At 41.3% G+C, this 26,737-nt stretch overlaps 1 protein-coding gene across 2 annotated transcripts; it reads left to right on the forward strand.

The window, feature by feature from the left end:
* The first annotated feature begins 9,853 nt into the window (after positions 1 to 9,853).
* LOC124259757 (TIMELESS-interacting protein-like) lies at positions 9,854 to 26,195 on the forward strand. Of its 2 annotated transcripts, none has more exons than XM_046693953.1 (9): positions 9,854 to 10,023; positions 12,006 to 12,174; positions 15,422 to 15,512; positions 18,878 to 18,953; positions 19,225 to 19,347; positions 20,284 to 20,394; positions 21,461 to 21,652; positions 22,181 to 22,271; positions 24,792 to 26,195. In XM_046693953.1, the coding sequence occupies exons 1-9, from the start codon at positions 9,889 to 9,891 to the stop codon at positions 25,427 to 25,429; spliced, it is 1,626 nt and encodes a 541-aa protein (XP_046549909.1). In that variant the 5' UTR covers positions 9,854 to 9,888; the 3' UTR covers positions 25,430 to 26,195. The 2 variants fall into 2 exon arrangements, with proteins under 2 accessions (XP_046549909.1, XP_046549910.1); XM_046693954.1 differs by having other exon boundaries at positions 12,009 to 12,174.
* The last annotated feature ends 542 nt before the right edge of the window (positions 26,196 to 26,737 follow it).

Consider the following 26,737-nt stretch of genomic DNA (forward strand, 5'->3'; position numbering starts at 1 on the left):
CATCTGCCTGTCAGTGTTATACAGCTGCACCTGCCTTCAGTGTTATACAGCTGCACCTGCCTGTCAGTGTTATACAGACTCTGCCTGTCAGTGTTATACGGCTGCAGCTACTCCGCCTGTCAGTGTTATAGAGCAGCAGCTGCCCTGTCAGTGTTATACAGCTGCACCTGCCTGTCAGTGTCAGTGTTATACAGCTGTACCTGCCTATCTGTGCAGTGTCTATACAGCTGTACTTGCTGCCTGTTAGTGTTATAGCCGCCCTGTCAGTGTTATACAGCAGCACCTGCCTGTCAGTGTTATGCCGCAGCTGCCTGTCAGTGTTATACAGCTGCATCTTCGCCGCCTGTCAGTGTTATACAGCTGCACCTGCCTGTCAGTGTTATACAGCTGCAGCTGCCTCGTCAGTGTTATACAGCTGCACCTGCCTGTCAGTGTTATACAGCACGTGCCTGCAGTTGCATCTGCCTGTCAGTGTTCTACAACTACATCTGCCTGTCAGTGTTATACAGCTGCAGCTGCCTGTTAGTGCTATACAGCTGCACCTGCCTGTCAGTGTTATACAGCTGGACGTGCCTGTTAGTGTTATACAGCTACACCTGCCTGTCAGTGTTATACAGCTGCACCTGCCTGTCAGTGTTATACAGCTGCATCTGCCTGTCAGTGTTATACAGCAGCATCTGCCTGTCAGTGTTATACAGCTGCAGCTGCCTGTTAGTGCTATACAGCTGCACCTGCCTGTCAGTGTTATACAGCTGGACGTGCCTGTTAGTGTTATACAGCTACACCTGCCTGTCAGTGTTATACAGCTGCAGATGCCTGTCAGTGTTATACAGCTGTACCTACCTGCCAGTGTTATACAGCTGCAGCTGCGTGTCAGTGTTATACATCTGCCTCTCAGTGTTATACAGCTGCAGCTGCATGTCAGTGTTATACAGATGGAGATGCCTGTCAGTGTTATACAGATGGAGATGCCTATCAGTGTTATACAGCTGCACCTGCCTGTCAGTGTTACACAGCTGTACCTGCCTGTTAGTGTTATACAGATACACTTGCCTGTCAGTGTTACACAGCTGTACCTGCCTGTCAGTGTTACACAGCTGCACCTGCATGTCAGTGGCATACAGCTTCATCTGTCTATCAGTGTTATACAGCTGCAGCTGCCTGTCAGTCTTATACAGCTACAGCTGCCTGTCAGTGTTATACAGTTGCATCTGCCTGTCAGTGTTTTACAGCTGCAGCTGCCTGTCAGTCTTATACAGCTGCACCTGCCTGTCAGTGGTATACAGCTGCAGCTGCTTGTCAGTGTTATACAGTTGCATCTGCCTGTCAGTCTTATACAGCTGCAGCTGACTGTCAGTATTATATAGATGCAGCTGTGCGACTGTACAGACTGTACGTGTCAATGTTGTTTCATGCCAGACATGTGGCTTGCTCACTATTTCCTTTCTGAGAAGGAGATATTTGTGGAGCTCAGGAAAAAAATTGTCACCTTCCTTGAAATACCCACGCTAGGTGCAGAATGTGGGATGTCCGGTATTGCAGGGTCCAGTCTAACAAGTTTGTATTTATTTATCTGATAAGGTCGATTTATTCGTCAAAGACGGGCATAAAGGTTCAGAGAAGACACTCGCTCCATGTATTTATGCGTAAACGTCTATAGCGATTATCATAATTTACGAAAATCGTTAAATCATCGTTTTTGGCCCGGTTGCTGTTATGGATGTGCCAGTTATGTTCTGGTTGACACATTGAGGATGCTTTGATTACGCTTTCAATCAACTGGTTAGTTAGACAAACATTGACATTGCCTGCAAGTAATCACGACAATTGGGCCTAGAGAAGTAATCATTGTACATGAAAATCACTGCTACATTAATTACACTCCGTGGAGTCCACAGGGTTCGAGGGTTGCTCTTACAGTCGCTTGGAAAGCTATATAGTTACTGCCACAGAAAACACTTTAAAAACTAAAACCACAACATCTAGGTACATAATACGATGATTCCAATATTTACATATATTATATTTTGTTCTACTTGGGAAAAGGTATCTTCCAGTATTGAATTATTGCTTTGGTAACCATATATTCGACAATAATAGATAGTTCCTGGTCTGCTTTATGTAACCGCCGGCTTAATTAATAATCACCGAGTTTAACTCTCAACCTGGGTGTGGCTTTTATGAAGTACTGTTGGTACTATCCGACGCTTCAAATTATTGTGTCAATGTTCTGTTAGATTAATTTATTTGAGGGGTTTTTCATGTTAAGGCTGATAATTTGAACTGAAACCTGTGAAGATACAGAAAAAAACGACATGACATATAAATAAAGAACATATATGTTCGTATAAACTATCCATCGTTTCTTTAAACTACATTCAGCTGGGGTCGTAAATCAAAAAGACAATGTCACGGTCTCAGTAACAATGCGAAAAGTTATAAGACCATATTTGGAGATGAGAGTATACCTTCTACGTATATATATATATATATATATCTCGCCGCCATATTATATATATATATATATATATATATATATATATATATATATATATATATATATATATATATATATATATATATATATATATATATATATACCGCCGCCATATTGCTGGAATATTGCTGTGTGTGACTAATATAAGTATATTTTGTGTATATAATAAACACAGTTTAGACTGAGGCATCAATAAGCTTGTCAGTATACTGTTTGTCAGTGTTATGTAACTGCACCCGTCTGTCAGTGTATAACATATGTACCTGCCACATAACCATATATGGAGATGAAAGTATCCCAACGTATGTAAGTATATCCAATGTAGATGAAAAAACACACATTTTGAATGTGGCGTTAATACGCTTCGATATATGTCAAATAAACTGATGCAGCTACACGTGAAAAAATGGGTGTTTTAAGATGGATAGGAGAGGAGGCACATATGAAAACCCAACACAATCAAATCATTTGTTTAGTAGTATGCTTCCACTATACGACTATGAAAATCATATTGTTTGGCTGCTTATCTGCATGCATTATCTAACACGTTGTATACCAAAGGAACCACCACAGCTTTCCTCGCTTTGGTGAGGTTTGATGGGAGTGGTCTCAGACACACGGGGAGCCTGGGGTAGGGTTGAGGGGACAACACTTTGATCTTAAAATATTGTAAACACCTACCATAAGCTTTTACTGCGACGTTAACGGCTTTTATAGATACCCTGTTGTAACGTTAATATTCTTTAAGATCATTGTGTACATTATTTGGAGGATTAGTGATGTATTTTAAGTCCATCATAACTCCACAGAAGAAGAGATTGTACATTTCATGATGTTGCTATGTACTTAATGTACATCTGATGAGGTTATAACAAACAATTTGTCTGTCTGCGACCTGGTAAGTAATCTACATGGATCTGACAGGATGATTTATTTTCCTAAATGAACTGAAACCGTTACGAGCAAAGGTTTTCTAGTTCTCGTTATACAACAAGCATAACCAAAGGGATGACTGTAGCATGAGACAAACGGAACACTCCGTGATCCAAAATTACATAGTAATACGACTACAACATTTAAATAACCTGCAAACTGATAACAAAAATGAGTAATTAGATGTAAAAACGCTACTCCACCTGGTGAAACAAATATTTATACCAATCAACCTTCAATAAACTCCTACCCGTAGAAAGGTTCTTGTGTGAAAAAACCAACTTACTTGAGAGAGCGTCCTCCGTCGACTGTAGAAACATGAAAGGTGAGGACATGTCCTCCAAGGGTCAATTGTCCTCGAAAGTGACACTGTTCCTTTATTGGTTCCGATGCCTTCTAAAGAAGAGGTCCCTCGCAGTTACCTCCGTTCCCCTCATTAATTTACCTGGCAGGTGAGACAGTCGGTCGATAATGCTACCTGTTTACCTGGTCTCAGGTACTGCTGGACTGAACGCCCGTCTACCTTGAATACCATTCATTACCTTCCAATCACTGACCAGCCGCTCTGACACCCTGACTGTAAACAATGCGTCGACGATGTTCATGTTTCGGACAAAGGTGCAGGATTATGCCTTCCTGCATGCTGAACATGTTGCTGTATAGATTATGAAGTGGAAGGACAGATTTAGAATATTGATATGAATGTCCTAACTCTTTGGAAAATAGCACCATACAGCCTATTGTGCATGTAGAAAAAACATCTTTCAATATTATCTTTTGTTAGCAGTATGATAGATCAGAACCGCCGTCAGACTTCACGAGAAAAACAGAACATTACATGCAGTTGCCAGAGTTATTGCCATGCCAAATAGAAACTATCTTCATCTGGGAGTTATCATTTTCAGGGTCAATAACTAGAATCAGTTTCTGAAACACAAGACAACACACGCGTGTACGCATTGACACAAACACGGGCACGTGCAGGTTCCTACAGTTTGAACTGACAGCGTGTCATTGCATCGTATGGGCGTAAGAGAGAGTGAGTGAGTGAGTTTAGTTCCGTAAAAGAGAAAAGACACAGAGACAGGGTGCAGGGAGAGAGAGGGAGTGTGTGTGTGTGTGTGTGCGTGCGTGCGTGCGTGCGTGCGTGCGTGCATCAATATAACAATATAAAAGAGTCAAAATCAACATATTATATTTTTAAAGAATAGGAAACCGGAAAACATCGTGTGTACCTGTGTATTATGCCAAAGTGACCATGCATCTTCCATCATTCATTGACAGTAAATCATTTCGTTTTAAAGTTTCATTGATCTAACTACAAACATATGAAGCATGAGGGCTTGGGGGCTGCTGTCTTTTAATGGCCTGTGTTATGTTAAAAAAACAGCTGTGTTTACTTCCTGTATTTCGTGGATGGGAGAGATACTACAGCGTGGTACCTAAATACAACACACTTCTCTCTGTCTGCCGCTCAGCAGCAACTGCAGCTGTATACAGGTGTTGCCCTTGATCGAAAACAACAGTCGATTTTATCTAATCAACTTCGATTATTAGCGATATAGCCCCTATACATTACATGGCCTCTTGTCTCTGCATGTTGTCGGGTTGCACAACGTATTGTTTACAGTCCACAAGATTGTTCACACATTGGGTATGATCAAAGTTGATTAAAAAACACCGGGCAGGTTAATTGTGTATTGAATTTGCCACAACACCACATTGTCAATGACCGGTGTTATTAGGGAGGGAGTGTATGGATGCCCCACGGGGTTACAACCACCCGTTGGGGGATATTGTCAAGTGGTAAGGCGTCATAATTGATCGGTTCCTCCTCTTCACATTCAGGGAACTCTCGCTGATTTAACACAATGAATGAGAGATGTCAATTTTTCTATTCTTTTCAATTCGACGTTTCCATGTTGGTTCTGGTGCAATCAAAGAGTGACTGACTGAGTTTGGTTTTACGTCGCTTTTAGCAATATTCCAGCAACATCACGGCGGGGGACACCAGAAATGGGCTTCACACATTGTACCCATGATTCGAACTCGGGTCTTCGGCGTGACGAGCCAACGCTTTAACCACTAGACTACCCCACCGCCCCTCAAAGAGATAGAACCCCTGCTATATTCACAGGTTACCTATGTAAAGAGTGGAGTCGAGTGTAGGTCTTTAGCTTAATCATAAGCACATAGTTATGAATCACTAACACATAGTGACAATACCAGTTCGCAAAAGAGAGCGCGAAACGTGCACCACCGGTGGCACCTGTCATAAACACCTGCAAAGTCTAGTCATTTGTTCTTCTGAATAGACACGGGAACATAATTATCGTACAAGTCAAACGAAGGAATTGCATTAGACATGCTTGTTTGTCCCTAACAACTTTGAAAATGCCCTTCACATGTCTGCCATAATACCTTTGAAAACTTTATTGAGGCAAGCAACTGATCAAATTACTTCAGCGATGGCTTCCATAAACCTAAGTGTCATCAGAACATTGCCTTTTCATGGTAAGCTTCATATCGATTGTTCGACCAGTTGTCAGAGTTTCAATTTTATGGAAACCGCATTGGCTGGAAGGATTAGATCGCTAATTTTGTGTGTTGGCAATTAGGCGCCTCTATCTGGCAGTGTGGGTTCGAATCCCGGATGGGACTCAACCCAAAACAGTAGTAGAGTCAGTACTTTACTAAGGGTAGGTAGGTACTCCGTGCAGTCTATAAGAGACATATATACGATAGGACTGGAGTCTGGAAGCAGGTTAAACACTGTATGCCACGAACCACTAACCGCGATATAAATACAACGTGGATTGTATATCCTTCATTTGGCTCGTGAAATAACGGTAACTGCATGATGAGGCGTGCTGTGTGGTTGTGATTGTTTTCATACAATCAATGGTGATTACTATTTACGAGGAATGTGACTTACTATCGGGGAAATCAGAGAACGCGATGATATCGGACTATACATCCATTTAGTGCACGCTCAAAGGAGTGCAAGACCAGCAGTACACGTGACTTACAAATGATACAGCTAAAACCAATAGGCTTTCATTGAATAAGGACCCGTGAAGGTCCGGGTTAGAATTGATCTTCAGTAGGCCTAATCCATGTTTGCCCACAGGCAAACTGTAGCGCAAATAGGTTGCGCAACAGAGAGAAAATGACCAGTCTTTTTATATGCAAGCGAAGCACGTAGGAGGCGACTAACGGGATCGGGTGGTCAGGCTCGCTGGCTTGGTTGACACATGTCATCGGTTCCCAGTTGCGTAGATCGATGCTCGTGCTGTTGATCACTGGATTGTGTGATCCAGACTGGATTATTTACAGACCGCCGCCATATAGCTGGAATATTGCTGATGCGGCGTAAAACTAAACTTACTCACTCACTCATCGAATAAGGTATTTCAATCTAGAAGATGTGTCAAAATAACAATTCATAATCGTGGAGTATCCAGGATATCATTCGCTGGATAATCGAGTAAGCCGTTTAAATTGATTTGCGCATACAGACATTGACAAAATGCATGTGCAGTAAACTACGATTATGGCCATTTCAAAGGGACCACTAATTATCGTTCGATATTACCGTATTTCGTATATGCATTTCTGGTGAAACATACAGGGGAGTGGCTGCGACCTGACAAAATCAGTTGGTAATAACGCCATTCCCTTTATACACCCGTTTGGTATAACAGAGTTCCACTGGATGTACGAGGGGTGGTGATGGGTTTGGGGGGATTATTGGTTTATAGGAATATAACGCCTGAACAACCCGTTGTAACGATGATGATGGTGATGATGATGGTGATGATGATGATTTTACGTCGCTTTTAGCAATATTCCAGCAATATCACATTGGGGAACACCAGGAATGGGCTTCACACATTGTACCCATGTGGGGAATTGAACCCGGGTCTTCAGCGTGACGACCGGAGGCTTTAACCATTGGGCTACCCCACCGCCCCGTGAGCAATTTAAGATGAATAGCAACTTAGTGGAGATATACAGTAACTATTCAAATGACATCCGAGACGTTGATGGGTAAATATACATATTTATGCATAAGATACTTTGGGTTTTATAAACTCTTTTAGCGGCATTATGTTACAGATACACATGTAGGAATCTAGGTGGAAACAATGCATAAAACAGAAGTTGTTATCAATACAATTGTGCGTTTTCATATTTGTTTATTTCAGATTGAGTTCTACATTTTACAGAAGATTAGAATGTTTAGAAATTTATGGCATATATCGCATCAAAGTAAAAATATTTTGATAAGCAATATCCAGTAGGAAATATCAGTTACGACGGGGAAAAAGGTACATGTACGTATATATTCACAAATGTCTGATGGTGATTAATAATGAAATAAATAAAAAATGTTTTTTCGATTACAATATTTTTCACACGGGCGTTTTGGACCCCCAAATCTCGCTTCTTACGACTAACATGGGTTGCTGAAGATCATATTCTAACCCATCTTCACGTTTAAAACAGTGCTTTGAAGAAGCACTGGTAGGTTTAATAGCTCTTGCAGCCATGCTATTTATTATCATCTTTATTGCTCATTCATAACATGCATTCACCGTCACAGCGTGCGTTTATAGACAAGAGTAATAGACAATTACTGATATATACACAGACTGCTAATCAAGATTCCCAATCACAGTCCGCGCGTGCTGATTACATGTTACATAAATTTCCAAAACGTAACACGGATCAGTAGCCTAAAGACAAACTGATCATACAATCTCGTTAACGAGTCTGATGTAAAATCAGGACATCCATATAAAGTTGATTCTCGCAACAAACCAATCACCGCGACATGTAACAAAGTCTGTGAAAGACGTTAAACAACTAGTGGTGGTCCGATTAATTGAAATAATCGAAGATTGGTCGCAGTGACTAAACGATCAAGCAATCGATCATGTTTTCTCATAATCGAACACAAACAATTCTGGAACACGTGTTTTCATCAACAATATTTTTCACAAGGTTGGTTTTATCTATTACATTTAATAAGCACTACAAGCTTGTTCCATGTCGTGATTGAATTCATCTTAAAGACACCAAGAAAATTATGTTCCCAACATACTAGTCATCCTTTAAAGATACAAAATTTTGCCAAAACACCCTACAAAAAATAACTACATGTTTTTTTCCTTATTTTTTGTGCATTAACAAATTTCCTAAAAGACGCTAACCAATTATTTTCGATGATTGATCGGTGGTAATGAACCGGGGCGGTGGGGTAGCCTAGTGGTTAAAGCGTTGGCTCGTCATGCCGAAGACCCGGGTTCGAATCCCCACATGGGTACAATGTGTGAAGCCCATTTCTGGTGTCCCCCGCCGTGATGTTGCTGGAATATTGCTAAAAGCGGCGTAAAACCAAACTCAGTCAGTCAGTCAGTGGTAATGAACCAATCATCAATTATGAAATTTTAACCAATTCCCAACACTAGAAACAACACAAAACGATAATATCTCAATTGGATCTCATGGTGGTTGGTTTGTTGTCTACCCCGCAGACCCCTCAGCAATATTCCGGTCTGTAAATACTTGAGTCTGGACTAGGCAATCCAATGATCAACAGCATGAGCATCGATCTACGTTATTGGGATACGATGACATGTGTCAACCAAGTCAGCGAGCCTGACCCCCGATCCCGTTAGTCGCCTCTTACGACAAGCATATGGGTGGCTGAAGACCTATTCTAACCAGGGTCTTCACGGTTCTGGATTTCATGTACGGTTGATGCGAGTGCAAACTTGACAACTTTTGACATTCACAATACTTTAAAAAATAACATACATTTCATAACACCATATAATGCAATGCATAGTGCATATTTTAAGAAACTGAAATGTTTCTGTTGGCCCAGTTCCCAGACACGTGCCAGAAACTTATGGTTGTGGGTTCAAAACCTGAATGTGTCCCCACATTTCCATGCTCCAGTGACGGTAAGCATTTAAAACCTGCATCTCATATCAGCCTGAAACGACATGAAATACCGAATATCTTTAATAATTTTAAAAGCAGCTTTAATTATGATCACTCAGATTATTTTTGTTGCGAATGTAATATTCTACGAGAAGCAATTTTTAAAACAATTCAAGCTGCAAAATAAAATAGTTCACTCTTGCCATCACCGAAAACCGAGGAGCAAGTTATTACTCTTTTATAATTTTCAAATTGTTGTGTACAGTTGTTACGATAAAAATATTTATATTCTATTCTAAAACATCCAAAAGACAGTCTGATGAACAGTTGTAATTAAAGATTGTAAAATTGGCTTCTGTTGTTTTCAAATAATTGGATAGATCCTTGATGCACTAACTATGATAGAATCTACGTTAGAACGTACTGAATGAAGCTATTAACATTTCGACTGTCGTTTTTATGGGAGATTTAGTAAGTCTAGATTTCGAGCGGAAGTACTGCAGACGATGAAATTCAGCGCATGCGTAGTCTCACTTCCGACGTTTAAAGGATTTGCCGCGAAACAGGTGCCCTTCGATATCAAAGATATCTTGGTGTTCTTCACATTGTTACGAAGAATCTGTGTTGCATACATTTCTGAGGTACATTTACAAGATTGTATTCAGCTAATAATTCCATTGAATATCAGTTGAAGTGCTTTCTACATTCACAGCTTGCCCACTTTTACCCAACAATCTCGCACATCAGTGTCATCAGCTGTTTTGTTAGAAACGGCCTCTGACCATCTCATTCATTGACAACATTTCAACATCGCACGGAAAGTTTCCCGCCCGCAACCCCCCGTTTATTATCATTCTATGCCTAAGAATAGATGTTGTTGTTTTTATTAAAGAAAGCCTACAATAACCCTAAACCTAAACCATAACCCCTCGAAATAATCATAAAATAGAATGCATTTCAAGCGGGGGTTACGGGCGGAACTTTTACCCATCGCACAGGTGCCACTCGTCTTGTACTCCCATCGGAAACCCTTCCACACATTTCGATTGCAGTAGCAGCAGTAGTGTTAAACAGAGGCACATGTCGATTATATTCATTTGACATGATATTTGTATTGTCCAATATATGGTTGTTAATTATACGGTTCCTACCTTGTCATATCCACTGTTGCTCAATATCGTCAACTGTTTGTTTTACGTAGTAGGTCACTAGAGGAACAGGTCAGGCGAACCAGTGTTACTATGCTTGCTGGTGTATTATCCAAAAATAGTAAGACATCCAAACGTGATACTGATATTGATAAATATTAAACTCACGGTGTTCATATCATGCTTATGACACCATGTCAGTTTACTTATGGGCTAAAAATGTAATTCAATCAATGTTGTATATATGGTACAATATAAAAGATGTACACGTATCTAGGTGTGCATCTTTTTATGAACGCTGTTAGCTACGTAAACAGTATTTGAACTCTTCAAAGTTTATGCAACATCAGATTAGTAAGTTCACATCTTTAGAAAATAAGATTTTTTGAAAGAATTTTCTTAGGTTTCTGGATACACCATCATTGAAAACACTTTACTTTTCGAAATGTTGTTTCTCCGAGACAGACAACTAGCTGTTGGGAGTCTCTTTCTGTACACTCCATAACTGTGCATATCGCATGCGGAATGCTGTTTTCAATGTATATGATATAACCACAAATGCAAATATGTTCAAGAGCTCTTAACATGTTCATTTATACAAGTCTCTGGGGATGCATACAGTTTGCTCAACACATTTTCAATTCACACCTCAATTAACTGTAATAAATACAGTCAATCCTTACATATATACCAATGAAACTAATCTAAAACTTGTAAATAAATTACAGCCAAGTTTATATCCATCTCTAATTTTCAGCACACACACCCATCCCCAGTTAAAGTACTCTGCAAGTGGCATCTGTAGCCACAGGGGTTAAAACAAATTCCATAGAGAAGTGAAAAATTCATATGTTTAAAACTAATTTAAATGGTGACAATTGCTGAAAGACATATTACCATGTGCAGCAATATTTCAATTAGTTCACAAGCTATAAAAGTTAATCTGCCTTGGTTTCCAAGTCTGAATCATCTACTGTGGGAACCATGGGGTATTTTCTACTTAAATAGTTTCCATCAGTACTAGAACATGTTAAATGATGGCCCCTTTCATCTTGTTCAGGGGCGGTGGGGTAGCCTAGTGGTTAAAGCGTTGGCTCGTCACGCCAAAGACCAGGGTTCGAATCCCCACATGGGTACAATGTGTGAAGCCCATTTCTGGTGTCCCCTGCCGTGATGTTGTTGGAATATTGCTAAAAGCGGCGTAAAACCAAACTCAGTCAGTCAGTCATCTTGTTCATGGGTAAAGTTTGATCATGTTTTGTGTGTGTGCTGCAGAGTTGTCTCCCATGCTGAGGGACTGAGTAATGACTCGGACATTTCGGACAAGAAAGCTGTGACCATAGTAAACCAGATTCTCGTAAAACAATCTGTTTTTATAGAAATGACACATTTGTGTGAGCGATAAGTTCAAAAACGGCTTCTACTAATTATCCTAATACTTTTTCTAGAATATTTGTTCACGTTTTTATTCACAGCAGCAGACAGAGCATTTGAAGATGGAGTCTGTTCACCTAGATATGGATGGGATCTTTGAGGATGGAGATGACCATGGAGAAGACTTCCCCTCAACGCTGCCTGATCTCCCAGCTGAGTTGGAGCCCCTCGGTGAAGGAGACGAGGATGTGCCTCTCAGTCAGGACCCAGGTGACGTTTGCCTCGTAGATCATGTAGATGTAGATATATGTGGAATAATTGCCCCAGATATGTCTTCGGTAACCCATGCTTGTCGTAAACGACTAACATGATCATGTGGTCACGCTCGCTGACTTTATAGCTAACACATGTCATCGTATCCCAATTATGTAGATCAATGCTCATGCTGTTGATCACTGGATTGTCTGGTCTATGTTCAATTATTTACAGATTGCTTACATATGCTGCAATATTGCTGAGAGTGGCTTTAAATAACAAACAAAAACTCATCTAAAGCATTATTCATTCCAATGGCGTTCATATAAAAAGAGCCCATTTCTGGTGTCCCCCGCTGTGATGTTGCTGGAATATTGCTAAAAGCGGCGTAAAACCAAACTCAGTCAGTCAGTCGGTCATATAAAAAGGTGATGTCTACATTCGACCAGTAAATAATAATCAAATCAATCAATGATTATATTTGGTATGATAAAAAGCCATGTTTTTCATACCAAAATGATGAATAATTCGTAACAGTGTTATTTTACAATTTGTTGAGTTTTTTAAATGTTTATGCATATTTGTTCGCATTCTGATTCATTGTTGTTACCCTGATGTTCATCCTATCAGGAGCTCTGGACAATGACATATACAGTGGAAACCGCCTTAGTAAAGACTGCTTAACTAAACAGACCTGATAAGTAAACACTTTTCTTTGGTCCCGACAAATTTCTTCATTAATTATCACTATTAGAGTCCGGTTAACTAAACTCGGATAAGTAAACAATACCGCTTACTAAACGTCTTCTCACGGTCCCTGGAAGTAAATTACTTAACAAAAGAGACTGGATAACTAAATTAGCGATCACCACATATTCCGACATGAGGGGCAGTCGTGTCAGTCTCCAGTCAAACAAACATCCTACTTACAGCTCGCTGGCGTCAAGCAGTAGACAATACACTGACAACTGGAGACCAGCCCTGATAAGTTGTTCATTGTTACATATACATGCATATGGTTGTCATTTGCAGGTTTTGATGAGTTTGGATAAGTAAAATACCTGATAAGTAAACAATTTTTACTTATCAGGTTTCCACTGTATCTGTCAAAGTTGTCAGTAATGTTAGTGTTGCTACAGTTACAGAACTGCAATGATTGGTGTTGTATACGTTAAATACTATCATGACTAGGGCTGTCTATCGATTCATAGAGATCGATAATCATTTACTAAATATCAATTGATTATCGATAAATATCAGAAGCATAACTTTGAGCAAAAATGTCTAAAGAAATAAATACATGTTTCACTCACACTGGTGAGTGATGACATGTTTTTGCATGGATTATTAACAAAACAGCTACCTAAACATCATTTAGTCCGTAATTTGTATTTTGCATGAGAAAATGAAAACTTTTTTCTATCACAAAAGTTAATGAGCAATATTATCGATAACACAATTTTCATATCAATAATCATTAATAATCTTTCCTATTGATGTTATTACCAGTCATCAATCATTTTAACCAGCGGTAATCATGACTATATAATTAACCACACGGTTGATGTTTATGATATACAGGGATCCAAGTAGTGTTGAATTTGATGCCGTGGCACGGTCTAACTTGAAATTGCACTAATAAGTAGTGTTGAATTTGATACCGCACGACTAAAATTATGAAAATAGTACTCACCATGATCAATTTGTGGAAGGGCGGTGGGGTAGCCTAGTGGTTAAAGCGTTGGCTCATCACACCAAAGACCCGGGTTCGAATCCCCACATGGGTACAATGTGTGAAGCCCATTTCTGGTGTCCCCGGCTGTGATGTTGCTGGAATATTGCTAAAAGCGGCGTAAAGCCAAACTCAGTCAGTCAGTCTATTTGTGGAAAATGTGATGAATTAGACCAACTGAAATTATGCTAAAGCTATTTTAAAGTTTTGCATCCCATCACTCTGTTTATTGGTGACACTCTCCGTCTCACATCTTAACATGGGCATGACTATTTTGAATCACAGTGCACATAAACGGAAATGAAGGTCAAGCAAGGACAAATGAAGCTGAACTATTCTTGCTGTCTTGATAGTGTTCAGGAACTCCAGCTTTCAAATTTACAGGTTTACATGAAGTTTATTGATTTATTTAACAATAAATTGAAATGACATGATTGTTGTTTAAAGTTTAATTCAATTGTATCATCAAAAGGTGTGGGCACAGTTACACTTTTACAAAGGCACACCTAAATTATCTGTGCACTACAACACCCTTAAAAAAATTGCATTTCTATCCCTGAATATAGTATAGGGGTGAAACAAGTGATGCTACGATTCATGATTGTGTTTTTTCTGTATCAATCCAGGATGATGTGCTTGCTAAAGCCCTTGAGAATTGACCCGTGAAGGTCCGGGTTAGAATATTGATCTTCAGTAATCCATGCCTGTCGTAGGAGGCGACAAACGGGATCGGGTGGTCAGGCTCGCTGACTTGGTTGACACATGTCATCGGGTCCCAATTGCGCAGATCGATGCTCATGCTGTTGATCACTGGATTGTGTGGTCCAGACTTGATTATTTACAGACCTCCACCATATAGCTGGAATATTGCTGAGTGTGACGTAAAACTAAACTCACTCACTCTTGAGAATTGTTTCATCAACTATATAACTTCAAGTCCATGAAAAGATGAACATATTGAATGGGTCAGGTGGTCGAATCATATCTTCGAATGTTATTCAGTCTATATGAAGTATACTCAGTGTTTGCGATAGGAACGGAAAATTTGTTCCTGAAACGCATTGTGTGTGCATGTCCAGGGGCATGTTCTCCTCTCCGTACTTCTCTTGTATGTAGGCATGCCACGATACATCGATGCACTGATGCATCAATACTTTTTCTAAGACGATACAATTATCGATACATTCAAAACTGTATCGATATTTAGTTTTGAAAGTATTGGTTTAAATATGTTAATGTATCGTTTACATTTGGCTGTTGTATCATGTTTTTTGATGTTATGAGAGTTATATATGATATTTTTCATTTACAAAGATGGGAAATTAGAACTTTTTAATCTCTCAGAATAAAAAATGTTGCTCTTTTCATGGACAATAACAAGATAAGTAATATTAATGTTCAAAATGTAACTAAATTTACGCAATAATGTCGCGAAAATAGGTATCTTGATACGTATCGATTCGTGAAACTTATATATCGTGACATCCCTACTTGTATGACATATTTCTATGATGAACATTGCTTCAACAGAAAATGCTGATGTGTTGGCCAAGTTGAAGGGAATGAAAGGTGCTGGGAAGAAGGTGGTGAGACGGCCACAGCCTAAACTAGATGCTTCAAGGTTTGTGTTTTGGTTTGTGTGAACGGGCAGCAGGGATTTTTCCAGGCTGCTCATTGCCTGTTTGGTACCCGTGAAGGTCCGGGTTAGAATATTGGCCTTCAGTAACCCATGCTTGTCATAAGAGGCGACTAACGGGATCGGGTGGTCAGGCCTGGTTGACACATGTCATTGGTTCCCAATTGCGCAGATCGATGTTCATGCTGTTGACCACTGGATTGTCTGGTCCAGACTCGATTATTTACAGACCACCGCCATATAGCTGGAATATTGCTGAGTGTGGTGTAAAACTCAACTGACTCACTCACTCATTACCTGTTGGAGCAACATTTAGTGTATTTTCCAAATTTGTCTGCCAAGTTTATTTGTGAGTCTTAGATCATTCCACACAGGGAAGTCATGTAGCCTAGTAGTTAAAGTGTTTCTCACACTGAGGGCATAGTTCTATTCCCAATTTGTTTTGTTTTTGTTTGTTGTTTAAAGCCACACTCAGCGATATTCAACTAAATGACTAATTGTAAATAATCTTGTTTGGACAATCCAATGGTTGGCAAAGTAGCATCAATCCTAAGCAATTTGGATACGATGACATGTTTCAACCAAGTCATGGAGCCTGAACACCCACACAATCCCATTAGTCGCCTCTTACAACAAGCATCAGGTGCCATGGTCAGGCTCACTGACTTGGTTGACACATTGTATCCCAGTTGCGTAGATCTATCCTCATGCTGTTGATCACTGGATTAGCAGATCTGATTATACAGCTGGTATATTGCTGAGTGAGGCTAGTTTTTAACTCATTCACTACTTGAAATTAACAGATATTGGGTTGCTGATATTTTTCATTTTACAAAGATGGGGAATTAGAACTTTTTAATCTCTCAGAATAAAAATGTTGCTCTTTTCATGGACAATAACAAGATAAGTAATATTAATGTTCAAAAAATGTAACTAATCTTTACGCCAATAATGTCAGCGAAAAATAGGTAATGACATCCCTACTTTGTATGACATATTTCTATGATGAACATTGCTCAACAGAAAATGCTGATGTGTTGGCCAAGTTGAAGGGAATGAAAGGTGCTGAGACGCACTACAGCCTAAACTAGATGCTTCAAGGTTTGTGTTTTGGTTTGTGTGATTGAGCGGGCAGCAGGGATTTTTCAGGCTGCTCTTACCTGTTTGGTACCCTGAAGGTCCGGTTAGAATATTGGCCTTCAGGCACTGCTTGTCATAAAGAGGCTAAAGAGCAATTTCTACCTGTATCTTCCCGGTTCCAATCCTTTAACACCAGGCACTGGGTCTGGCTAAAGAGCAATTTCTACCTGTATCTTCCTGAGTGTCCTGTTCAACTGACTCAGGCACTCATTCGCTAAAGAGCAATTTCTACCTGTATCTTCCTGTGTCCTCTTACACCAAGTACTGGATCGCTAAAGAGCAATTTCTACCTGTATCTTCCTGGGTTTCTTACACCAAGCACTGGGTATCAATTTCTACCTGTATCTTCCTGGGTCCTCTTACACCAGGCACTGGGTCGCTAAAGAGCAATTTCTACCTGTGTCTTCCCACAATCCCTGTAATTTTATACCAAAAGCACTGCATCGCTAAAGAGCAATTTGTTCTACCTGTATCTTCTGGGTCCTCTTACACCAAGCACTGGGTCGCTAAAGAGCAATTTCTACCTGTATCTTCCTGGGTCCTCTTACACCAAGCACTGGGTCGCTAAAGAGCAATTTCTACCTGTATCTTCCTGGGTCCTCTTACACCAAGCACTGGGTCGCTAAAGAGCAATTTCTACCTGTATCTTCCTGGGTCCTCTTACACCAAGCACTGGGTCGCTAAAGAGCAATTTCTACCTGTATCTTCCTGGGTCCTCTTACACCAAGCACTGGGTCGCTAAAGAGCAATTTCTACCTGTATCTTCCTGGGTCCTCTTACACCAAGCACTGGGTCGCTAAAGAGCAATTTCTACCTGTATCTTCCTGGGTCCTCTTACACCAAGCACTGGGTCGCTAAAGAGCAATTTCTACCTGTATCTTCCTGGGTCCTCTTACACCAAGTACTGGGTTGCTAAAGAGCAATTTCTACCTGTATCTTCCCGGGTCCTCTTACAACAAGTACTGGGTTGCTAAAGAGCAATTTCTACCTGTATCTTCCCGGGTCCTCTTACACCAAGCACTGGGTCGCTAAAGAGCAATTTCTACCTGGGTCCTCTTACACCAAGTACTACTACCTGTATCTTCCCGGTCCTCTTACACCAAGTACTGGGTTGCTAAAGAGCAATTTCTACCTGTATCTTCCCGGGTCCTTTTACACAAGTACTGGGTTGCTAAAGAGCAGTTTCTACCTGTATCTTCCCGGGTCCTCTTACACCAAGTACTGGGTTGCTAAAGAGCAATTTCTACCTGTATCTTCCCGGGTCCTCTTACACCAAGTACTGGGTCGCTAAAGAGCAATTTCTACCTGTATCTTCCCGGGTCCTCTTACACCAAGCACTGGGTCGCTAAAGAGCAATTTCTACCTGTATCTTCCGGGTCCTCTTCCCCGGTCCTCTTACACCAAGCACTGGGTCGCTAAAGAGCAATTTCTACCTGTATCTTCCTGGGTCCTCTTACAGCAAGCACTGGGTCGCTAAAGAGCAATTTCTACCTGTATCTTCCCGGGTCCTCTTACACCAGGCACTGGGTCGCTAAAGAGCAGTTTCTACCTGTATCTTCCCGGATCCTCTTACAACAAGCACTGGGTCGCTAAAGAGCAGTTTTGACCAGGATCTTCCCGGGTCCTCTTACAACAAGCACTGGGTTGCTAAAGAGCAATTTCTACCTGTATCTTCCTGGGTCCTCTTACACCAAGCACTGGGTTGCTAAAGAGCAATTTCTACCTGTATCTTCCTGGGTCCTCTTACAACAAGTACTGGGTCGCTAAAGAGCAGTTTTGACCAGGATCTTCCCGGGTTGTTGCTTACTTGTTGCAAGTCCAGTCAAGATGTTACTGGATTATTGCTGATAGCAACATAAAACATTGCTGGCTCCTCGTTGAGCACCAGATGCAGTCTGGTTTAGTATAGAGCTCAGATTATTATGTTGGCAAGATTTATCATGCAGCATTTGCAACCATCTACTCTATACATTGCTTCCATATAAAGAAACATTAGGGTTCTCGAAAACTGGAATAAACTTAAAGTGAAATTATTTTCCTTTGGGATATTTTCATCCTGGCTTCATTTCATTAACTGGGTCTCAAAACAGTTTTATGTCATGTAACATATAATAGCCTATGTATTCATGAGTGAAGGCAGACTGTAGTGGATACATGCTGATGTTGATGAACGAACACAATGTTAATTGTTAAAATGTTCTGTCTGTCAGGTTGAGTGGAGACAGAGGAATACCACTTCTACCGCGGGTTTTCAAGGATGTCAAGTTCAAAGGTCGAGGTCATGAGGTTAGCATTCTGTTCCCATTCTACTACACTAAATGCACATATGAGGGTGAGTAGGGTTCGGTAGATTGTCAGTGGTATAGAGAAACAGAAGGCATTGTTGATCAGAACCCTGGATGATATCTTTAACAAGTAGGCTTGCACAATACTTCACGTCTGTTCACACTAGGTGGCGAATTATAATGTCTGATATTGAGATTTTCAGTCTTCAGTGTTTAGATGTGTTGTTCTGTTCTGTGTCATGCTGATTGGATGAGAAACTGTGTCTATCTAGGCTGATGACCTGCGAGTGATGATGAAGTACCTGGAACACTGGGCTCACCGTCTGTTTCCTATGATGCCGTTTGATGAGGTGTTGGAGCGCATTGAGAAGCTGGGTACCAAAAAGGAAGTGCAGGTAGGCAAACGACAGTGTGAGGACACTTCTACCTGAACCAAACTGTGACCACAGGCCCACATGTCTTTGCGAGGATTACAGTTTTAAAAAAAATAATCTTTTTGAGATGACCCCCGACTCGAAATTCTTCACAGTACAATACATCATGTCAAGTCCGGACGCTTTGGTGTACTCCTCCCGCCTGCTTTGCCGATCGCTACGCTACCATCTCATGCACTCATGACACCTACCAATTCTTTATTGTTATTTCTGCAAATCGATTGAAACCCGAAGTTTGACCCTCAACTAAACGATCTTGACACAAATGGAGGACAATAGGTCTGCACAAAACGGGTGTGTGGTCAAAGCAACCCTTCTGATTGGTTGACGCTTGTTAAGGAGATATTAACCACTGGTTCTTTCTTTTGAGAAGCCATTGCTGGAAATACAATTCTTACGTTTTCAAGTCAAGCTGTCAATGAAAGTAAAAAATCCCGCAAATTTATAAAGAATGTGCAAGGGTTGACTAATCCAAAACCCTGTTTTGTGCGGATATATCGTTAGCCATTTGTGAGTCATTAGCTATATTTTGCCGCAGAGACTGTTTGGGCATAACAATAATAACAGTGAATAACACCCTTGACCATGTTCAATTTAGGAACTGTTTTGATCCTGATTTTATCTTTGTTTCTGTCAGCTCAGCTGAAGGTACTCCTAAATATCATGATTATGAAGAATGAAATGTGATGTTTATCATGTAATAGGTAGAGATGCCATAGCGATATGTCTGTGTGTGTGGTAACTTTTAGTTTCGTGTTGTTTTTCCTGATAAGATTGGCGTGTCTGTCAAGGGATTAGTTAGGACAGAATGTTCAGTCAACTTATTTGCAGTGTATCTACTTTTACCATTGTCACTGCAGCTTTCAGCCTAATTTCACCTATTTCTGTGTTGTGTAGACATGTATAAAGAAGATGCGTCTAGACATACCGATCCTGAAAGATGACTTTGTGGATGACAACGAAAGTGATAAGGAGCAGGAAGAAGAAGAAGAGGGATCAGTCCGTAGAGTGAGTAATGGGGGAAAATGCACAAATATTAATGTGGTAACTGTCATGATTAGACATTGGTCATAAGGGTCGTAGGGGGCGGGGGGCCGTTAAAGCGTTGGCTCGTCACGCCGAAGACCTGGGTTCGATTCCCCACATGGATACAATGTGTGAAGCCCATTTCTGGTGTCCCCCGCCGTGATATTGCTGGAATATTGCTAAAAAGCGGCGTAAAACCATACTCACTCACTCATAAGGGTCGTAGAATGATTATTAATATTTTAACATCACAGGTGCAGTAGAATCTGAACCAAGCATGACAGATGAAGGCTTCATGTCTGATAAGGCTTCTTTGTATCCCTGTATAATTTTCTGACATGTTAAATGGTTTTTAAGGTCAGTGTCACAAAGTATTAATAGGGCATCAATACAGAATGTGTTCATGAGGACCTGGACCGCCTCCGTGGTGTAGTGGTTAGAGCATCCGCCCAGTTCGATCCCCGACCGCGTTATGCCAAAAGACGTTAAAATATGGTACTTGTTGGTCCCTGCCTGGCGCTCGGCATTAATGGGTACAACAAGGACTGGTCGGCTCGGAGTCAGTATAATGTGTCTGAGTGGAGTATTCCTGCTTCACTGCGGCATGGTATCTCAGTGGGCTAGCACTATAAAACCAGCTTAAGTCTGGGCTAGTACAAGCAGCCGCACGTCCACATACACACGCATGCACGTCGTCATATGAGCAAAATATTCTCAAGTACGACGTAAAACCCAATTTCACCTCACCTCATAAGGGTCGTAGAATGATTATTAATATTTTAACATCACAGGTGCAGTAGAATCTGAACCAAGCATGACAGGTGAAGGTTTCATGTCTGATAAGGCTTCTTTGTATCCGTGTATAATTTTCTGACATGTTAAATGGTTTTTAAGGTCAGTGTCACAAAGTATTAATAGGGCATCAATACAGAATGTGTTCATGAGGACTTGAATAAAGGAACACTTGTGCTTTCATGTGATCCCTTATCTTTTTCCCTCAGTATAATAGAGAAGTTGTCGTTATAGATTCACTCACTCATTTTTCCAGGGCCTACAAGACTTTGATGCAGAGGAGGCGTTTGATGAGATTATGCGAGAAGAACAAGAGAAGAAGTCACAATCCCAACAGGCCCCACTCACTTCCCTACTGGCCACGCCCACCACCCCTGCAGCAGGGGTCAGGGCACCTGTCACCACCCCTGTCACCACCCCCAGCACCACCCTCAGCAGCACACCTAATGTAAGATGGGTGATTGAAGCACTCCCTTGTTTAGTCTTGCAGATTCATAATATTTACAAAATTAGTCAGAATGGGTCACAGGTCACTTTTGAAATATTAAGCTTATAGTAGTCAGGTTCTGTCACTCTTTGTATTTTAAAGACCTGTTTTGTACAAGTGATTATGATATTAGTACAAGATATCTCACTGCAGTGTGAAACAACGAAAGTAGATTCATTTATTTCCATTTAAATATATCGAGGTGTTACCAAGTTCTGGTCATACTGGTAACTGTTGCTTACATACCACCGGTACCACCAACCGTGTCCGAGTGGGATACCTATGTTAAACTGAGACATGGTGTGGCACTATAGAACTGGGACTAGCCCAGCCCAGCCCACGTTGCTGTGTATGTGCAGTGCTATTGACGGAATGTTAAACTTAAAGCCCATTTGACCTCACCTTGTCTTAATGTATTGCTGAAATACTGCACATCATTGTCATGATGAAATATAATGCTGTTCATTCACACTGATGATGTCCTTGCAGGGCATGACACCTGAACAGAAGGAGAGAATGGAGAGAAACAAACGACTGGCCATGGAGAAGAGGGCTGCCAGGCTAGCTCAGAAGGCAGCTGGTGAGTGGTGTTAGTTGGACAGTCCTGTGGGGGTGGCAGAAAGTCCCAAGCTCCACGGGAAGGAGCTGGGTGTTACACTGTGTGAGCTGGGTGTTACCATGTGTGAGCTGGGTATTACACTGTGTGAGCTGGGTGTTACCATGTGTGAGCTGGGTGTTACACTGTGTGAGCTGGGTGTTACACTGTGTGAGCTTGGTGTTACACTGTGAGCTGGGTGTTACCATGTGTGAGCTGGGTGAGCTGGGTGTTACAATGTGTGAGCATGGGTGTTATCATGTGTGAGTGTTACAATGTGGTGGTATTTACAATGTGTGACAAAGGTGGTTACAATGTGTGACCATGTGGTATTACAATGTGTGACCATGGGTGGTTTACAATGTGTGACCATGGGTGGTTACAATGTGTGACCATGGGTGGTTACAATGTGTGACCATGGGTGGTTACAATGTGTGACCATGGGTGGTTACAATGTGTGACCATGGGTGGTTACAATGTGTGACCATGGGTGGTTACAATGTGTGACCATGGGTGGTTACAATGTGTGACCATGGGTGGTTACAATGTGTGACCATGGGTGGTTACAATGTGTGACCATGGGTGGTTACAATGTGTGACCATGGGTGGTTTACAATGTGTGACCATGGGTGGTTACAATGTGTGACAATGTGGTTACAATGTGACCATGGGTGGTTACAATGTGTGACCATGGGTGGTTACAACAATGTGTGGTTACATGTGTGTGGGTGGTTACAATGTGTGACCATGGGTGGTTACAATGTGTGACCATGGGTGGTTACAATGTGTGACAATGGGTGGTTACAATGTGACCATGGGTGGTTACAATGTGTGACCATTTACAATGTGTGACAATGTGTGACCATGGGTGGTTACAATGTGTGACCATGGGTGGTTACAATGTGTGACCATGTGTGTTACAATGTGTGACCATGGTGGTTACAATGTGTGACCATGGGTGGTTACAATGTGTGACCATGGGTGGTTACAATGTGTGACCATGGGTGTTACAATGTTGACATGTGTGGTTAATGTGTGACCATGGGTGGTTACAATGTGTGACCATGGGTGGTTACAATGTGTGACCATGGGTGGTTACAATGTGTGACCATGGGTGGTTACAATGTGTGACCATGGGTGGTTACAATGTGTGACCATGGGTGGTTACAATGTGTGACCATGTTACAATGACCATGGGTGGTTACAATGTGTGACCATGGGTGGATTTACAATGTGTGACCATGTGTGTTACAATGGTTTTACAATGTATGACCATGGGTGGTTACAATGTGTGACCATGGGTGGTTACAATGTGTGACCATGGGTGGTTACAATGTGTGTGTTACAATGTGTGACCATGGGTGGTTACAATGTGTGACCATGGGTGGTTACAATGTGTGACCATGGGTGGTTACAATGTGTGACCATGGGTGGTTACAATGTGTGACCATGGGTGGTTACAATGTGTGACCATGGGTGGTTACAATGTGTGACCATGGGTGGTTACAATGGGGTGGTTACAATGTGTGGTGGTTTACAATGTGTGACCATGGGTGGTTACAATGTGTGACCATGGGTGGTTACAATGTGTGACCATGGGTGGTTTACAATGTGTGACCATGGTGGTTACAATGTGTGACCATGGGTGGTTACAATGTGTGACCATGGGTGGTTACAATGTGTGACCATGGGTGGTTATATGTGGTAACAATGTGTGACCATGGGTGGTTACAATGTGTGACCATGGGTGGTTACAATGTGTGACCATGGGTGGTTACAATGTGTGACCATGGGTGGTTACAATGTGTGACAAGGGTGGTTACATGGATGGGTAGTGTGTGACATGGGTGGTTACAATGTGTGACCATGTGTGGTTACAATGTGTGACCATGGGTGGTTACAATGTGTGACCATGGGTGGTTACAATGTGTGACCATGGGTGGTTACAATGTGTGACCATGGGTGGTTACAATGTGTGACCATGGGTGGTTACAATGTGTGACCATGGGTGGTTACAATGTGTGACCATGGGTGTGTTACAATGTGTGACATGGGTGGTTACAGTGTGTGACAGGGGTGGTTACAATGTGAGACGTGAGTGGTTACAATGTTCGACAAGGGTGGTTAAAATGTGTGAAATGGGTGGTTACAATGTGTGACAAGGGTGGTTACAATGTGTGAAATGGGTGTTACGATGTGTGATGTGTGTTAAAATCTGGCAACGCATAGTAAACTACGGTTTCATATCACAAAATTACATGAAGTGTATTTCTGTTGAAATATTTGTGCATGACAATTGGATCTATCATGTCACTGTCATACGGTTGGTTTAGTGACTAAACCGGGTCAAATGAAACGCGTAACAGGGAAGTGACATTTCATCAAATTGTTATGATGTCAAGACATCTATAAAGGCTCACCAGCTGACTTGAATAAGTTGTTACAGTGCAGTGAGTGTCGAATCCAATGGTGGTAGTTATTCATTACTACAAACTTCCATTTCAGAATCAAACAAAGAGGCTGCAGGATCCGCTGTCTCCCCTGCTGTCCTGCCTGCTCCAGATGAACAGATGGAAATATCCAAGGAGATAAACACAGAGGATAGGTCGGACATAGATCCCTCTAAACATCCTGACCAGGGTGATAGTCTTAAAAATGACAGTATTACACTGCCATCTTCCAAGGAAGTGATTGTGAACAGTTCTACACCTTGTAAGGAAAGTGTTGACACCGAGGGAACAGTGCCTGTGAACCGGTACTCGGAACATGACACACACATGGAAGTTGATCAGACTGGTGAAGAACAAACCCCTACCCATGTGCCTTCTTTAGAGCCTGGTTGCTCCCAGGAAATGAACGACAAAAAGATAGATTCAGAAAATTCAAATGTTGAGTTGCCTGATGCTGCAGCTGAAGAATTAGTGAATGGCTCAGGTAAAGAGAGCTTAGAAAACAATCTGAATCAAGTCTGTGAGTCATCAGATAACATGGTGGGTCAGGAACAGTCAGATGAGCAAGGACTATCAAAAACAGACGAACCCATTGTGGAGAGCATAAAATCTGCAGAACACTCTTCTGAAGACCCTACAGTTGATGATCAGCAGACGGCAGATCAGATCATGGATGGTCTGGACAGTGATTAAGTCAGCAATAAGTCAATCGGTTCATGATAAGTCAGGACAGTAAAGATCCACCAGGGCAGAGGACTGTTAGAGCTGCAGATGTCCCCTCTTCCTTGATACTATACGTGAAGCCGTGCAGCTTGAATGTGCAGGAATTTACCTTGGTCTTCCCAGAGACTTGTACATCACTGAGCCTTTTATACCAAGTTATGGATTACTGCATAAAACAAATACTGCAGTTGAGCATTTATTTTCAATAGAGAACTGAGAAGAAACTTTTGTTAAGCTGACTCGAGAGCTAACACCTACACTGTAATGAGATCTGACCCTGTATGCTGTCTACCAGATTACATATTGTAATGGCAATATCACAGTGCGTTAGCACTATAAAAGCACAAGCAGACACACACTACATCACACTTGTACATGCACATCGCAATGTAAGTAGAATAATCTTGAATGCAGGGAAATACCCAATTTGACGTCTCCCCATTCTTTGATAAAGTGTACTTACTTGAGTATGACAATGCGAATAAATTATTACACCACAAGTAATGATTCCGTCATGTAATGTTACTCAAAACTGAAGTATTAGTAGTACAAAACAGAAAGGTCCAGTACAGACATAGTATATAACTGTAGTCCAAATAAACAAAGCTGCTGTTGCTTGTTTTGTTTGAAATAATATATTCCTAAGGCTGTGCCATTTATTCACAGATATGAACATGAAAAAATAATGTGATATATCAACTGTTTTATTATATGTATATTAAATCAATTCACAGGCTTGGTTTTCTTTTCATTGCTAGGGTGAGGTGAGGTGAAATTGGGTTTTACATCGTGCTTGAGAATATTTCGCTCATATGACGACGTGCATGCGTGTGTATGTGTATGTGCGGCTGCTTGTACTAGCCCAGATTTAAGCTGGTTTTATAGTGCTAGCCCACTGAGATACCATGCCGCAGTGAAGCATGAATACCCCACTCAGACACATTATACTGACTCCAAGCCGACCAGTCCTTGTTGTACCCATTAATGCCGAGCGCCAGGCAGGGACCAACAAGTACAATATTTTAACGTCTTTTGTATGACGCGGTTCGGGGATCGAACCCGCGACCTTCCGCTCTCCGGGCGGACGCTCTAATCACTACACCACGGAGGCGGTCTCATTGCTAGGGGGGAGGTAGCCTAGTGGTTAAAGCGTTAGCTCGTAACGTTGAAGACCCTGGTTTGATTCCCCACATCTGTACATTGTGTGAAACCCATATCTGGTGTCCCCCACTATGATATTGCTGCAATATTGCTAAAAGCGGCTTAAAACCATACTCA

Source organism: Haliotis rubra, unplaced genomic scaffold, assembly GCF_003918875.1.
Source record: "Haliotis rubra isolate DU_JTF1 unplaced genomic scaffold, ASM391887v1 Scf735, whole genome shotgun sequence".
Lineage (NCBI taxonomy): Eukaryota > Metazoa > Mollusca > Gastropoda > Lepetellida > Haliotidae > Haliotis > Haliotis rubra.